Source organism: Plutella xylostella, chromosome Z, assembly GCF_932276165.1.
Source record: "Plutella xylostella chromosome Z, ilPluXylo3.1, whole genome shotgun sequence".
Taxonomy (NCBI): Eukaryota; Metazoa; Arthropoda; class Insecta; order Lepidoptera; family Plutellidae; genus Plutella; species Plutella xylostella.
In genome coordinates this window covers 11169339-11187113 of record NC_064012.1, presented here as the reverse complement: position 1 = coordinate 11187113, position 17775 = coordinate 11169339, and the positions used below count along the sequence as shown (strand labels likewise).

The window sequence follows — 17775 nt, the reverse complement described above, 5'->3', positions numbered from 1 at the left end:
TACCGCACTATTGGAGCCAAGAACACTCTAGACACTTTATTGCGGGATCTCAAGCTGTTTTGAGCTTTAGGAACAGAGGCCATATTCTTGTGTTTTATATACTAGAGACGCCAGGCCACAGAGGCTGTCTTGACGTATGGATATTGTATGCGGCGGGAAGCCGAGTTTTTAATTTTAAGACAAACCTAAATTTATAATAAAAATATGAGATCTGCAGGGTGTTACTTTTATCTCGGTTTGACAGTAAACAAAATGCGGAATGAGCTTTCTTTGTGTACGACCATCATATTATTGTTTATAGAAGTAACCGACAGAGAAAATAACCGAGAAGCCTAAAAACTTGAGTTACAAACCGACAACTTTACAAAAAACCGTACAGACAATAAACCTTTTCCTCCAATCTCAGAATTCACCATAAAACTCCATCGACATCAACAAGAAACCCATACAACACGTTTCCAGTTAACAAAATAATACTTTGTGAGTTTTCATTTATTTTTCCACCGCTATTCTCTCGAGCGCGTGACCTTTCCATTGGACAAGTATTAGCTCTGTCATACCTAAGCATGTGTATCGGCGGGCAAGTGGCCAAGGCGAGCGCGAGTCGGGGCGCCCGGCGGTTGTTCCTGGCATGCCCCTGACGCAGAGATGGGCAGAACGGTTTCTTCAGCAAGTTGGGAATTCGGCGACGTGCCCTGAAGGAAGGAATAGTGGGTTAGAGATACTTGTGAGTTGTGCAATGGAAATGTAAGTGGATTAGACAGCGGAGTGGGCAGTGGATGAGACAGTGGGAGAGGGAGTGGAAAGGCTGGTGGTGGATGGTGATTGTAAGGTGCAACGGAAATGTAAAAGTGCAAGTGGTTTAGACAGCGGAGTGGGCAGTAGATGAGACAGTGGAAGAGGGAGTGGAAAAGTTGGTAGTTGCTGGATTTAGGCCTCCCTCAAGGCACGCCACGCCAGTCTGTCCACGGTATTCCTCTTGCAACTTACTCACCATCTATTTTATGGCTTACATGTTTATAACAAACCTACCAAATGCCAATAACACCCCGCAAAATAACCGTCGTTTTTAATATTAAAACAAGAACAACTCAATTAACATTGATTGGCATACAAGCAACCCTCTCAACAGATTCACAAACATTCAAAAACAACAACATAGTACCTTTACCTAGTATATTATAGGCCTGTTTGTGTTCAACGTTTAACGTACATTAAAAAAAAACACTTTGAATATTGGTTTGAGCACGAAATTCGGAAAGTAAAATTAGATCCATATGATAGGTACGAAACACGGGTGTCTAATCTAACGATTTTCTCTACATGATTTAGTTGTTACTTCTTTTCAGTTATCAAACTCTCATTACTCGTATACACCTATAAAACGTTAACGTTACATGTACACATCACAAGTATAAAAAAATTGATTGTATCATAATGAAAAGTAAAGTCGTATACAGAAAGAAATCTGGCTACCAGTGCCGCATCTTCAGTTTCATTCTTCTGCCGAACCACTCACTCTATTCGTTGAAGACTCTATCTCGTTGTATAAAACGGGCTGATTACACGAAAGCTCTCATTTATAGGTTTCCTCAGTGTAGAGTAATCCTCCACTGAAAAGCGCAAGAAAGCCGGCGCTGGCAACCACAATTCTTTCTGTAAACGACCTTAGGATTGGGATACGTACACTGCCCCGTACCTGCGTGCCAAAAACACGGCTGTGGCGGCGATGAAGGCCCCTCCCCCCACCAGGGCTCCGCAGGCCAGACCCACGGAGACCTTGAAAGAGGTCACGGTGTTGCGCTTCTTCTTCGATGATGGAGAGTTTTCAGTACGGTAGTATTCTTCCAGGAACTCGGCGGAGCGGTTCACGGTTGTTGGCACTGCGGGAGACATGGACAAAATTAAACGCTTGTTCGTTGGTGTGTTTGGAGGTTTGGAGTGGGTGATGGATAAAACCTACGTCCCTATCAAAATGTACAGAGCAGAATTTGTAATTGGTTGCTTCCATAATGAAAGTTTCTAAGTAATCTGGCAACAGGAATTTCACTGATAAATTTCCACCCCATATCCGTCTCCACCTACCGTCAATAAATCCTGCCACTTAAACTAGGTAGCACAAACTTTTAATAACAAAGAGGAGATCGCAAATTAATAGGTCCAACAACTAAGCACGGCTTGTTGATAAGTTGACAGTATAGTTCCGAATTCCTTACCTAATTTACTGTCAAAGTTTCTCATGAATACAGGCCTAACTAAAAGTACGAGTGGGTTGTCCTTTATTTGTTAAGTTCCGACCAACAAAAGGCCCCCATACCTTTAAACTCCGTCTGGCGGCACCACACCTCCGGTTTAGTGCGAGAGTCAACGGAACAGTGGGTTCCGAATATGGTGGTGGAAATAATATGTTTGTATTGAGTTTAGTAGTGACCTTAAATACATCAAATGCTAAATTTAATCGCTTTCTAACTTGTGTCTACTATTAAAATATCATTTTTAATGCTTTTATTTTATGAACATCTTATTTTAATTAAATAACAAATTGTAAGGTTTCATTCGCAAACTATGTTAAAGTGTAAATTATTTGTAAAAGTAAAATATTTGTTCTCGACTTAAAATACAAAGTTGAATATTATGCTATTGTTTCATAACAAATGCAGCCACAGCATGAATAACAATCACCCTTCAACTTCTAAATAAAATTATTATTTTCATTTCAATCTTATCAATAAGCACATTTCACATCAACCATTCTTGAAGTGATTCTTTGATTCGATCAGTTAAAGGGTTCCGGGACCTAACTTATCAATGAGAGATTAGGCGAATTCCACTATTTATCTGATTCACTTTATGTTCGGTTAATCTGAGTGGAAGCGGGCGGTATTGAGTGGAGCCAGGAACAATCACGCGCGATGAATGGGTGTCCCGCGCAGGACTAATTGTTATATCACTACACAGCCACGAGTTCACCAGAACTGGTTAATTTCTGTTCCAAACTAAGGAGCAGAATTCGGGACCCGAGATTGATTGCCAGATTAGATATTGTAGGTCGCTTTGAGATGGCGCCGAAAGTGTTAAGTATTTTATCTTAATCGAAGTTAAATTTGTATTAACTGACTAGTATATGAAATGAAAATTGAACATGTTAAATTGTGATGTTTTGGTTTCCTTTTTTAAGATTAAATTCACAAATTGTACCAAACAGTTACAATCGTTATACCACACGTACGTATAGTGTATATAGACATAAAAACGATATTTTCAAAGCCTACATCAAAAGAAAAACATACAAAAATAAGAACATCCAATAATCTCACCGGCTTAACGTATTAGAAGCCCGATCGTCTTAAGCTCTTTTCACATTGGACCATCTCATCGGCGGCGTGCAGCAATCAATAGTGCAACTTGTGCAGCTGGATGATAAGAAAGTAATTAAACTCGATACAATGGCCACTGCGAACAGATTTACAAGGAAAAGAGGAAATGTTGTGCTTGCTTACCTATAGCCTTGAGCTAATTGAAACTTTTAAGACAGACACCGTTAAAGATTCAGTATTTGTGGAAAATTATACTAATTCTAGCTGTTCCCGCGAGCTTCGCTTCGCCTTGAAAAGTTTTCCCGTGGGAATTCCGGGATAAAAAGTAGCCTATGTTCTTTGTCAGGGTCTAGATCATATGTACTTATACCAAATTTCAATCAAATCTGTTCAGTAGTTTTGACGTGAAAGAGTAACAGACAGACACAGTTACTTTCGCATTTATAATATTAGTTAGGATTAGGATGAGTAAGTATTAATGCGCCATATTAAGATCTATTTAGTGCAAACTAATGTAGAAGTAGTAGTGAACAGTGTAACAATTTACTATTACATTAAACCACGTCGTTCAATTTAGTTGAGAATAATGTTCTGACTAGATATTTCCTAACGTTGCTGGAAATAAGCCGACTGCGGTGCTATGCGAAAGTGAACCTTGTTGCAAGGGCAAACTGTCTCTCGAATAGCTGGCATACTAGCCGTTTTGCTTTAACACAAATTATTCTACCACTACCAAACTGTAGCCGTGCTTCTAAGGTTAATTCGTGTAAAATGCTTTAACACACCTAGCTTGCTTATTAAGAATTGTGTTTGAGTTTACGTAATTATATTTTTGATTATTAAATCACGGTGAAGTTGCCCTTTATTATGTTAAATGTTTCGGAAAAGCTTCATGTAATACAGTAACGAGCCACGAAAAAGTTCTATTTGCCATTTACGTTCCATATGTCGCTGGAATGTTTTCATTGCTAGTGAATCTACTGTGATACATTCTTCGTGACAACATCATGAAAACAGCTAGTCAATCCGACAGCTAGTGTAATCAGTGGCGATGATTCTTGTGCTGATGGGCTCTGGCACAAAGAGCCTTTACTATTGGGGCTGCAGCTTCGTCAGTATCTGTAGTGGTTTTCAGCGAACGCATCCCCTCTGCGTTCCCTTTGCAAGCTGATAATAGCAGCGTCTGTGTAGTGCGATGTGCAGGGTAGGGTTGACTTCATTAACTGTTAATAGGGCATGACTACTTCAGATTTTCCATTGGTTTTTGTCCTTGACTCAATGGGTTAAAGTAATGCGAAGATCTATATAATTATGCCCAATTATGGGTTAAGTTACGCTGAAGTTCATAATAATATTGAGAATGCTTGAGATCACAGCTAGTATTAAATATCATGATTATCGCTTTAGTTGTCACTGATGCATTAGATATATATGTGTATTAACTGATTCCGCAAAAAAAGACGTAACTCGTGGTTTAGCAATAAAGTTTTTGGCATTATCAGGCATTTGCCTATCTGGGGTAGGTTTTCATCATCATATTATTCTCTTCTGTACAATAGGACCCTACCAGTGTTTTAATTTTAACTGGTTCGATTTTACGGCAACGACCCTTGCGGTGAAATGGCTGCTTGCCAGTGTAGATTTACTAATCGTTTGCAGGTTTAGAACGTTCGAGTTTCTCACTCTAATTAGTAAAGTAGGCTTTTGTGCCACTACTTGGCAATCACCCGACTGCTTATTCAAATGATCCGCTAAATACTAAGTAAATACCGAATTATTCCAATTATTATATCATTTTATAACTCCTAAACATGCGAGGTCGCGATTTCGTTCCGTTGTGCCATTCTTTGGCCATGCGATATCTGAATCTTATTTGTAATGGTTGTATTGATTTTTGTATTCTCGTTAAATATTTTTCTATGGATTTAGTCTAGTGGCAAAATCTTCACTTCAAAATCTAGAGTTCATCAATTGTTTATGACATGCAAGACTAACAGAAATAACATGATGTTCCAAAATTGAAAAGATAAACGGGCAGTTCTTCTTTTTAACCTACATAACTTAGTCTCCATCAGTTGTGAAGAAAAAATCATGAGTTTTACAAATATAAATTTATTTATTTATGTTTCAGCGTGCATTGTACTAAAAACACAACGGCTGTGCACGTTTACAAAAATATAAATTTATATTTTTGTATTTAAAATTACGTTACAGAGTGGTAAATCCGCGTGACAGAGGAGTATTTCATACAAATCTTGGCTGTCTCCCGCTACTTCATCCTGCGCATATTCGATAATGTTACAAAAAATATATATGACAACATAAAATATAAAAAATTATTTAAACTCCAGAAGATATTACCTATTTAGTAAAACAAAATATATATTTTTAAATGATTTCTGAAATATTTAAAAAAATTGTTGAAAATTTGTCTCTTACTACCTAATGTTTTAGTAGTAACATTCTGTCACGTAGGTTGCCATTTAAAATATTTGTTTGAGCCACTCGTCCTTATTGCCATCGATCTGAGTTTAAGGTCTCCTTTTCCCCTTGGTAAGATTTCCCCTTTGAGATCCAGACACCGCGTATCGGCCACCCGCAAAGTGTGACAGGAGGTGCGTGTGTTTATTCGGCGACAGCTTCGTCACGTAGGTAATTGTTAAAATAAAATACAATGAAATTATTATTTTGTTATTTACTCATTGGTAATAACAATTAATTTGAAATCAACATGTGAATATTACACTTTATGTTACTGTTTAAATGCTAATCGACTTTGCAACACATTTTACCCCTCTGTCACACGACAAATCTGTCACATTCTTACCAAACACTCCAACCTGACAATATTCATCAAAGAAAAATTGAAGAGAAACTACACGTTTTGGTTAAAGTACGAAGCGAAAGGAACGTCCAATACACTTGCGCTTCATTAATAAAAAGTTTCGTTAGTGAAAAAGCTAATTTCGTGCTATTGTTCTCAAGAACAGACGATGAATGCGGTAGACTGTTTAATATGGTGCAGAATGATTTATCGGATGTTTGATGATAACATTAAAGTCCTTCCAGCTTCTAAGGTAATTAAAAAAGGAAAGAGTATTTTTTTCAGGTTCTAAGAGCCGCTGCTGTATTTTCGAAATTGGCTGATTAAAACTTTAACAAATTACGTAAATTTCATTAAGTATGTTACTTAAATTTTAGGTTGCCGAAAATATTAATTGTGCAGATAAACATTATTTTATGTAGTTGGAACAAATTTGTCCTTTAAGTTCCTGAAATACGGATATTTCAGTCTCCAAAGGTTCTCAAGTGTGATTTCATTAGTTATACTAATAATAAAGATATCTCCAGTAAATTTTTTGACTAACTTGAAACCATAATGATTTATATGTAAGTTACTAAATTATTATTTTTAAATAAAACTGTTTTATTCCAAAACGCTGCCGCATATTTAATAGAATTACAACTATGTCACATCGTTTACCACTCTGTAACGATTGGTGTCTCCTGGTAGTCAACTTATTTTTGGTCGTTTATATGTTATGTTATAAATAGTGCAACATTGGAAAAATCATATTAAATTTAGTCATTGATGTTAACGTCTATGCTGTTAATTTTTTACTGTAATTAGTAGCGAAAAAATATTTATAGCAAAAACAAGCTTCATTTTAGCTGAAATTGTGACAGAGTGGTAATAACTACTTAATAAATATTTTGTTTTTACTAAAAATCCATTCTTTCATATGTTTTCTAAAATGGTATTTTGTTTATTAACGTATCAAAAAAGTTTCATTTTAATCGACGAAGACTATTTCGTTAAAAAAAAATAAAAGATTCTGTGACGAAGGTGTAATTTTCTTTGCCTTATCCACGTATTATGTTCTGAAAATCTTGAAAAAATACTTAAACTTCGCGGCCAACCACCTTTTTCGATAGAATAGAAATGTAGCTATCATAAAAATTATAAGAGTTCACCAAAAAGCTAAAGTTATTTTTTTCAAATTCGGGATAATTTTTTATCCATTATGTAGGTTAAAAAGAAGAACTGCCCAAACAATTAAGATAGCTTAGAACCTTTTTTGTATTAACATAAGTTTTATTTTATATTAACATAATACACATAAATTTGAACATACCAACTAACGTACAAGAGACGATAACGAATATTTTTCCCGTATCGAAGTCACCGTCCGATTAGGACAGTAACGTGGGAATGTAGCAAGAGATCTGCTCTCTGCGCCACCAGATTCATGATTATATAATATCAACTTAAAGCCAAATGCCACGTCAAAGATGCGAAGGTAACCCATTTACATGGCTTCATGTGCCTTAATTTCACTTACAAACGTAATTTTGTGTGCGAGCGATCTCCTATCTAAAATTCTCAGTCGGAAATGTTTATTACGCGGCCATAAGTGTATCAAATTACGCGAAACAGATATTAGACGCCATGTTTTAGCAGGGGAAACCCTATTATCACAATGACGTTTATTTCATTATAATATCACATTGTTATAACATGAGAAAACAACCCCAACCATTTTAATTTGACTGCTACGTTCTTTATCGTAATAGCTTTAGCATCTACATATCAGGCCAAGGTATTTTCAAGTTATTTGGGGCGTTCTACTTGCGAACTACTTAGAAGAACTTAATCAGGTTACGTAAACCGTGTTGTGCGTGAAAACAGTTTTTTAAATACTTATCTTTATAGTATACAGAGAAGATAATAATAATATATCTACCCACGGTATGTACAGACGTAACTGTAACTAAGGCATATATGTGTATATGTAATTTCAAAAAGTTAAAGGTTTTGCGTGGGTGTAAACGTATCATCAAAATAAGTTTGTAATTGTTGGAGGAATGGTTATACTGTATTTATAAATAGGTACATTTACTCATAAAATTAACTGACACCTACGCCCTGCTACTAACCGATACATTTAGATACGACATCAATATCAAATGATATCTAAATTGCTTAATGGCTGGCAGTTACAGTAAATTGTCTACCAGACTGATAGATAATCACGATCATTTTATGAAATTGCTTCTATTACGCCTTTTAGTAATTTGAGCGGACAACTTTCATTAAAGCTTTTTGTTGTACGGGCTATTATGTTTAACTTTTAAATAAGAAACCTTGTAGGTACGTATACTTAGTTACAGGATAAACAAACTTCGCACGGCGTTCCACTGTTTGCTAACTCTGAATTGTTAAATCTGGACAACTATTGCTAACATAGAACGGTTCGCTTTTATTTCTATGCATCGAGCGCCCGTACCGTCAACTTTAATTTCTGTCGTCCCTTTTGAAACACCGAGTTGTATGAAGTGTAACGGGGTGTAACATTCTCTTTGATACACAGGTATGTTCGTAGTTTATTGTCAATGGCACACAATACGCCTGCACAGGCTGCTGGAGGTGGCCAGATAAAATTATACTTATTTGAAAGCGTCTCCTTCAGGTCCAACTTGGAGTTCGCGTTTGATGTTACAGGAAAAAGGTGAAACGGTGTAAGGTTTCTTTGTATGAAGGAAGGGGCTTCAAAGGAAACATAGTTTTTGTAGGATCATATTGCAAAAGCAATTTTATTGTATAAAACTGCAACGAGTTGTACTGAAAAAGAATCGTGTTGCACAGGAGCAGAGGACTGGAATCTGAACGTGTTCGGCTCCCCTTTGACAAGTCGTAACTTTTTCTCTAGTATTAAGTAAAATATGTTAAAACCTAAACCCAGACAGTTAATTTAGTTGTCAGAGTTATGAGTCGCTCACTGGCTAAGGTGTCTGTTTCACACACGCTTATATAGCTCAGGCTCATTTATTTCACTTCTTACATAGCGTTACAATGTATGTATTCTATTGTAGTATTATTATTTCTATACCTACCAACAGATTTGCGTTAGAAAAACTCCAAGTAAGCCGCCAAGTTTATTTGTCATTAATTCCAATCCAACATTCCATCACAAACAGTCACCGCTAAGAATCCTAATTTATTCCAGACCTTTATTCAGCTCAGTTTAACATTATTCAAAATTCTTCTCCACTTTAAAATACTTGGTGAAGAACGAGAATACTAATTTAGAATTCTTCTTTTTCTTTCGTAATTAAAGAAGTTTCTAATTGGATTAATTTAAACTGTACAGTATTTTGCTTTTACGTGGCAAGGAAAGATCACATGTCGTGACGGCATTATTAGTAAGTTTGCCAACTTCATGTTTGCTACTAACGAAGTGAATAAAACACTAACAGCCACGTCTGCACACTTTCTTAAGTGGTAAGCAGATATGCATTTTGTACCCAAAATTTACCGCCTTACATCAAATCACTGCCCAATAATTAGTTATTTGCAAAAGACCTTAGACTTAGATTTTAGATTTTTTATTGTAGCTAGTTTTAAGACAATATGGGTACTGCATTACCTGAAATAAATGACTATTTATTTTATTTTATTTTTATAATCATCATAATCACAATCAGCCAATAATCCTACTTTTCTGAGAAATGATGCATCATATTACAAAAGTCAGTAGACTGATTGTCAGATATATTTGTACGTGTGAAAAAAATAATTACGAATTGAATATCGCCAGCAGAAGCTAGTAGGTACATATTATATAAAGTATCGGATAAGCAAGATAATATATAATTAATCCTACTAGATTAAGATTAGCCGCATTGGCTTCCGAAACATAATATTGATGTACATGATATGTTATGTATTCTAACAGACATAAGGTTAATCGGTTAAGTCGTAGCGTGCTTTACGTAGATCCTAATATTATTCTATAAACAAGATTAGGGATTATGTGACACTGTGGTTAGGTGTCGCGTGACATATGAACCCTCTTTTAAAGAATAGAGAAATTACGTGACTAGTCAATCGAACCGTTATAAGGCTTATAAGTAAGTATTTGTGGAAGTTGTTAGCCCCTGCACCTGGCCCCTTTCACTGTAGGATTTGTGATATTCCATTGAAAGTCCAAACTCCTGATATTTCTAAGCTTATTCTTTTGTCCAAATCGTCGAAGAGGAAAGGGAGACATGAGAATACTTTTAATAATATGAATACTTCTTTGATAATAGGATAGTATATTATCAAGACATATACGAGTAATGTCTTAAGATGGGTCTACGCTAGACGAACCGAGCACGAGCGGAGCCATTCAGGTTTCCTCGTTCACGGTGTCAAGTGTGGACGTACAACTAACCTACAACGATCACTGTCGTCGAACGCAAAGCAAAACCCTTTGTGTTCGTCAAAAAACCGATGCGGCATGCGCAACGCAGCCGAGCACGAATGAAATGTTCGAAGAGCGCTCGTTCGAAGCTTGTAGGTCGGTCCACACTACACGATTTGTGTTCGGCTCGTGCTCCGCTCATGCTCGGTTCGTCTAGCGTAGACCCACCTTTACAATGATGGATTTCAAATGTTATAACTTTCTAAGGTTAAAGATTTAAGCAAATGGGAACTTAAATAAGTATCTAATTATACAATGTACAAATGGCTATATAATTTTATACTTTTTTATGTAGATTGATAATACAATCAATCATACAGCAAGAAGGAATTAGCATCGCAAATTATTATTGATGAAAAGTGGTATAATCAGTATTTTCCGTAAGCGCGTCCTAAATTGAAACGACAGAGTGTTTGCACAAATCGTCCTATATAAACCCCAATTTCACTGTCTATAGCCCGTTCTGTATGAAGATCAAATATAATTTGAAGGGATGAAATAATTCAGATCACAGATTTTGCTTAATTGGAGGCTTTTAATTCCGCGCCGGGCGATTTATCACTTAGACGCGATTCTCTCAAAGGAGCCGCGTTTTAATTAAAGAAAGATAAAATTTGCGAAATAGCGAGAGTGCTTTGGGCTGATAAGAGGCGTCCACGAGGAGAGAAGAGAGAATTGATGTATTAGCGGCTGGTTGACGGGTGCCGCGGGACTGTTTGTCCGGGGCAGCCCGGGCGCCGCTCCGGCTCACTCACTCACTCATTCACTCTCTTCAACGCTTCGGTAATTACCTTCATTCATTTGTTTGTGTAAAATGGCCGATTCGATAATCTTTTCGGAGCGGCCGGCGGCGGGATGTTTGCTCGGGCATTGAGCCGCGTTGATTGGAGCACCCTTCCGATCCTTCGAGTTTCAAATTTGATAAACAATTTTTGGTACGTAATTAGTGTTGGCCAAAGTTTTGCCCGGGAAACTTGGTTTGAATGTCATAGATAGTAGCTACCCGATTTCGGACTTTAAGTTCGAATATCTAGTAGCCATATTGAATATTCTTCTCCCGGTGTGTAGGTACAATTAATAAACTATCTGTGGTTTGCGATAGTGACCGCTAACTGATATGTGTCCATTAAACATTGATCATTAATGCGTAATTGAGAGCAGTGATGTCTGTCGTTTCAGAATAATAGCTACAATTGCATTAAGTAATGGTCATTGAACTACAAATATACTAAACTAGCCAATGTACCTAAAGTAAAAACATAGCAAAAAATCGGTCAGCTTATAAGTATCCGCTGTATTTGCCTAGACTTAGACAGTAAAGTTGTTTCTAAAATACAAAAGCTAACATAGCGCAGAGAAACTAGGTAGTTACAATAGAACGCTGAACAGAAATCAGATGCTCTAATTTTTATTAGTACTTACCTCTTATTTACTGCCCAGTATATCCAGCACGCAAATTTACAGAAGTAAAAAAAAATACTTACTTATCTTGAAGGTAACTTTGCTGATCAGAAAGCACTCGTTCTTTGACTACAGGTTGACCAGCAGATGCGTCAAATAACACGAAGCTACGAAACAAATGCCTAGCGAAAACAATTGAAACTCACGAGTCTTGACGGTGACTCCGTTCATCAGGATCCATTAGGGCTGTAACTGCAGGTTCCCCAGCAGATGCGTCAAAAAGCACGTAGGTACAAAACAAATGCCTAGCGAAAACAAAAGATAAAACAAAATAAGTTCACGGGTCTTGAAGGTGACTTCGCTAATCAGGATCCACTGGTGCTGGAACTGCAGTTTGACTAGCAGGTAAGTGGTGAAGTATTAGCACATTACTATGCGAAACAATTATATACGAAGCACCCAAAAATATGTATAAAAAATCAAAAGAAACTCACGAGTCTTGAAGGTGACTTTGCTGATGAGGATCCCCTGGTGCTGGAACGGCAGTTTGACCCTACTGGTCGATGAGTTAAAAAACACGTGGCTACAAAACAAATGCGTAACAAAAAATGGGGCGCGCGAAATGGGATAGGTAGGTATTCTTAAAGATAATTCAAAACAAAAGAAACTCACGAGTCTTGAATGTAACTTCGCTGATCAGGATCCACTCTTGCTGGAACTGCAAGTGCTCCAGCAGATGTGTCAAAAAACATTACAAAACAAATGACTAGTGAAAACCACGTTAAGTAAGGTTAAAACAAATGAAACTCACGAGTCTTGAAGGTGACTTCGCTGATGAGGATCCACTGGTGCTGAAACTGCAGCTTCACCAGCAGGTGGGTCGCGGTGCGGTTGTCGAGGCCGATGCGGATGGTACGAGCATGTTCAGAGACACGGTCTTGTTTTGGTTCATAGGAGACGCAGTCCTCTTGCCAGCGCTCGCCTTCGAGCGAGAAGTAGACTTCCGCTTCTTTGAATAGCTAGGGGAGGAAATTATGTATAAGATTTGGTGTTAATTACATAAGATTTTTTGACTTTTACAAAGAAATATGTTTTTTTTGATGATATTTTTTGCTCTTTCATGCAATAATTTAGTCCGAATATCAAAGTGAGAGTTCAAAAGAAAGTTTGTTCGTGCATCGCAACTCTGCCTAGCCTTCAAGGGATTACCTGTACGTCCTTGGTGAACATGTTGTTGGTGTGCAGGTCGATGTGTTGGAAGAGCCGGGGTCCAGTGAAGTTGAAGGTCAACTCCACTTCGTCTTTTTGAAGCATTGTCTTGTTCCAGCCAACCCAGCGGGTGCCTAGTGAACAAGGTCAAGGTCAGACTCCGAGATTCTAGCAAATCTGTTAAGAAGTTGCAGCTAAAGTGTCGTAGATCTATTTATAACTTCACACAAACCAATACATTATATATTTATGCGATATATTCTAGGATTGAGACCTCGCTCCGCCCTTCGACTTACTAAATTGACGAGCTTAGACAGCTGTCCTATTGATAAGGTCAAATGAAATTTCTTCGCCACGAGAATTCTATTTTAAAACTAACGCTAAAGGTTAAAGTGCAGACTAACCGCGGGTGTCAGAAGTGTCCAGGAGTTCAAAGTCATTAGGTCCGGTAAGGGAGTCGGTAATCTGACCGAGTCCGTCTTGCATCATGTTGTCCCGCATCAGTCCGTCATACGACAGATCCTCGAAGCGGGCGCCTCCAGCCATGGCCTGCATGTTTCCTCCTTTAGGCGCGGAATACGCCTTCAAAGCCTCTGTGGAAGTCGTCCCAAGATAAACACAACGCTCAGCACCAACAAAACAAATGCAGGAGTAAGTCATTCTTGGAAGTGTAAGTACAATGCCAGCATACACCATCGCATAGGCTGTTTAAGTGGTCCCGGGACATATCGCAAGGCAGTGAGTGATAAGTGGAAGGTACGTACGCTTCCAGCGGCAGCCGTAGATCTCGACCCTCATGCAGGCGGTGCGGGGGTGTGCGGCGTGCGGGTAGAAACGGATTTTTGACGCGATGAATGGCGCCTCCAAAATCACTTTTCTTGGCATGTATGTGTTCACGTTTCCGGGTAACAGCTGGAAGGAAATCCCTTATGAAATTTACATTGTTAAACAAAAATACGTTTTTTTTGTCATGGAGAATATTATTTCTGAAGTAAGTATCCATGCTGAGATATCAATAAAGTCGCAGATTTAAATAAAGCTATTCTTGGTTCAAGTATCTTTGATCGATTCCATTTCCATTCTCTATTGATTTCTGTAAGTTGTTGACGTTATCTAGAGCCTTGAGTTAGTGCCTTGCAAACCAATTATAGAAGACGCTAAAATTTATACGTAGACGGTTTTTATCGAGTCGTGTTCTAGTTTGAAACAATGTCGATAATGATCTCTATTTTATATTTTTTCCTTTATTCTTACCAAGAGCGAACTGGGTTTTATAGTGAGTTTTAATGAAGGGAACAGAATATGATATCGGGCTGGGCTACGCCTGGGTGGGGTAACTTTTATGTAATACTACCCCAACAGAGACATGTAAATCCTATAATCCGTAAACGGTAAGACCAAAACTTCTATATCTTGTTATTTTCCATTTATGGAGTCTCATGGGTAAACGAGTGTGGTTTTTAAAAGCAGTAAAGTAAGGGATTAAGGGTCCTGTGCAGGAAATTTTTATTCGATAAAGATATAGTTTTTTTTTATATAAACTTTTTTACGGCTACGGCTGTCCGATATCGTTAGCAAAATAATTTTGATAGTTCGATTTTGAAGTTATATGCATCTACACAATGTTTCATACGTAAATCTTAAATATATCTATAGCATAATATACTTCAACTGACATTATAATAATTTGCCAGCAGACTTCAAATAAAATTAAAAGAGCGCAAAATGTTTAATGTACAATATTTCTTTTTATCTCCGTTAATTTTGTAGAGTCCGCGCCCGGTGGCAGGAATTTGCAATACGATAAGGTTATCTTTGGACTTTTTAATAGACGTTAAAGTTAAAGTCATTCTTGGCGCTTCTACAAAAAAATCTAATACCCTCTTTGAGGTTTCCCTTTTAATATGCTTGATTTACTTATTCCGAAGGGCTTCAAGCTTGATTTGTCGTAAAAGAAAGTAAAAAAAAACACTTCAAAGGGACATAATTACATTGATCATTGATTGATTCACCGTCTGAAGTATTAACTTGGAAACTTAAATGTTTACAGATCTCTCGAAGAGATAAATCAATGATGAACACCCGTATTCCCAAGCTAGATATATTCCTGCGATTTCCATAGAATTGCGATATCCAGTCTGTAAATATTCCATGTGATAGCCAAGCGAGAACCACTCCTACGTTTTACCCTTATAAAGTATAAAATCGGACTTACTGTAACCCTGCTTCCGTTGAAGTCCTTGTATTTAACCCAGCGCATGAGTGAGTTTCGCCAATACTCTATGGAGTAGCTCTCCACAAATTCTACTCCAACAGAGTTGGCGAAACGGCCCTGGGTTTCAGTTGCGGTGATGAGGTACTCGTCGTGTAGGTCTACCTCCAGGTACTGGCGGCTCTGAGGCGTGATGAGTCCGTTGGGGCACCACGCGCCGCCGCGGATCTCCGTACGAATCCTGACGGACAACGGACCACAGTTGAGAATGGAGTATCATAAAACTAGTGTAATGTGTAGCTACGGCTAAAAGACGAGAACAAACTAGACCCATTATGGTAATACGGTGAAATGGCATAAAATCTGCCTGCACAAACAGCAATCTAACTAAGAGTGGCTTCGCAGTCAATAAAAACGTGAGATTTAAATATGCATCCTGTATTACACGAAGCACCCTGATGCATAAGCAAACAAAATTAGCGCTACAGTCTGAACAAATAGTCTGAAACGATTCCACGTTACGTTTGTCAATAGAGCGAGGTCGAGCCGAGCGACTTAAATTTGAATATCTCACGCCCAATCTCATCCGTGAGGGGCCGCGGTAAACGAAGAATTAACATAGCTTTCGCTCAATCGCCTATGATACGGCCGGCAAAGTGCGCGCTGACAACGCCCCTACGTCTTGTTATCTTGCGCGCCGAGCACCCTCAAGGCTTTACTGGGATCACGACCGCTCCGAACACATATGAAAATTTAATTTTCTGTTAGCGAATTTCTCAAACGAGCGTCGAGTTTGCGCTCTATTGTCTCGCGCCGGCTTATGTGGGGCTCCCTCCCAATGTGAGCCTTCCCGTTAATTGTTTGAGCCCGCGTCGCTGCGCTGGAAGGCTCATAATTATTGTAACAACTTAGCCGTATCATCGAACCTTATTGTGATTAAACAATAGCCCCATTTAAGTCCCAATCCCGGTATCGATTGTCGCAAGTATCCGCCTCGCTTTGTCCCGCATTTGTATGCGAGCCGCCCCGCCGACGAGCCTCATATTTCATAAACTTTGTTTTGTGTCTGTTTTACAGATGATCTTATTTTTTTCGTTAATGCATAATTTAGTGAGCAATTTCAGTGAGGGTCATAAATAAAAGTGAAGTAGAGCTTTGAGAAATGACTGGATTAGTTTTTTGTGATAGGGGATTAAATGGTTAAGTTATCTAGATAACATACTGAGTATATGTTTATTTATGATTTGTCGATGTCGGAGATTTGTAGAGGCTGGTGGCACGTGCGGTGGCTGGCTGCCTGTCTGATGCACTCTGAAGAGAGTCGTCGCTCGACCTCACATCCTACCTACAGTCACAGTCGTACACTAAACACGGCGGAATATTCCCCACCCCTCCCCTCTCCCCTCTCTGACGGGTACGAAGCACCTCGCGTCTCCCAACTTAATGAAATGTTTGCTGACAGACGAACGCAGCTAACAATTTGCCAAACAATGGAATTTGCGTAGGTGAGCTGCCCCTCATAAATTCTCGACAAGATCAGTCATGTTTGTACGCAAACAGACGTTATTTGACTTCTAATTTTGATGTTAGGCATGTCAATATCTACATTACCTATTTGTTGCCTTCTCAGAACTTAACCAACGCAATTTCAATAATTTGATAAATTTCGTTTAAGTATCGTTACTTCGGAGAAGCGTTAATATGATTGCTAGCTTGTGCATACTAATTTATTTTGTGATTGAATACTTCTTTCGTGAAATATCCTTAAGACTATTTAGCTAACTTAATTAATTAAGGTTATATCTTTCTATATAATCATATCTTGACAATCTCTCCTTTCAGAAACCAGCTCTACTGCCCAGACACAACACCCTCATCGATGTTCTACTTATTTATCACAACACTCAGGGACATGCTGAAAAACAGCGCTGTCACAAAACATATATCTGTTTTCTGCAGCACATGCGAAGTATGGCACCTTTTGCCGAAATACTGTTTTTTATATTTATAAATAATTATGATTAGTATTAGTGTTTCTTTTTTCGTATCGTCGCAACTGTTTCGGCAATAAATTATTTTTCTTTCTTTCTCTCTTTCTTTCCTTCTCATTACCTGGAGCTGAGCGGCGAGACGCTCTGGTCATAGCTGGAGCTGGCTGACAGAGACTCGTTGGAGATCTGCCCGCTCTCCATGCCGAGAGGAACCTCGCAGGTGCCCACATCCGCTGCAAGAGAGAGAGATTGTTAGGAAGGAGTAGTTGATGGCGATTGTGGAGGAGAAATGACGGGGACTTTAATAAGCGGTAGTGCAATATATAATTATATTATATGTGAAAAAGATGAGGAAGGCCTCATTTAATTTCCTAGGACGGTTGTCCTAGAACTATGGA

The 17775-nt window shown here is 38.3% G+C and overlaps 1 protein-coding gene across 4 annotated transcripts in view; it reads right to left on the bottom strand.

The window, feature by feature from the left end:
- LOC105381632 (epithelial discoidin domain-containing receptor 1) overlaps nt 1–17775 on the bottom strand; it is a 170149-nt gene that overhangs the window by 48176 nt on the left and 104198 nt on the right. Inside the window, exons 3-10 of one of the 4 annotated variants that reach the window (XM_048632387.1) lie at nt 17499–17610; nt 15390–15627; nt 13939–14086; nt 13579–13767; nt 13175–13308; nt 12777–12984; nt 1700–1883; nt 561–695 (exon numbers count right to left, since the gene is read on the bottom strand). In XM_048632387.1, the coding sequence (XP_048488344.1) occupies nt 561–695; nt 1700–1883; nt 12777–12984; nt 13175–13308; nt 13579–13767; nt 13939–14086; nt 15390–15627; nt 17499–17610 (1348 nt within the window). Of the gene's footprint in view, nt 1–560; nt 696–1687; nt 1884–12776; nt 12985–13174; nt 13309–13578; nt 13768–13938; nt 14087–15389; nt 15628–17498; nt 17611–17775 lie in introns of all 4 variants that reach the window. The other 3 variants (XM_048632386.1, XM_048632388.1, XM_048632389.1) reach the window with 3 other exon arrangements.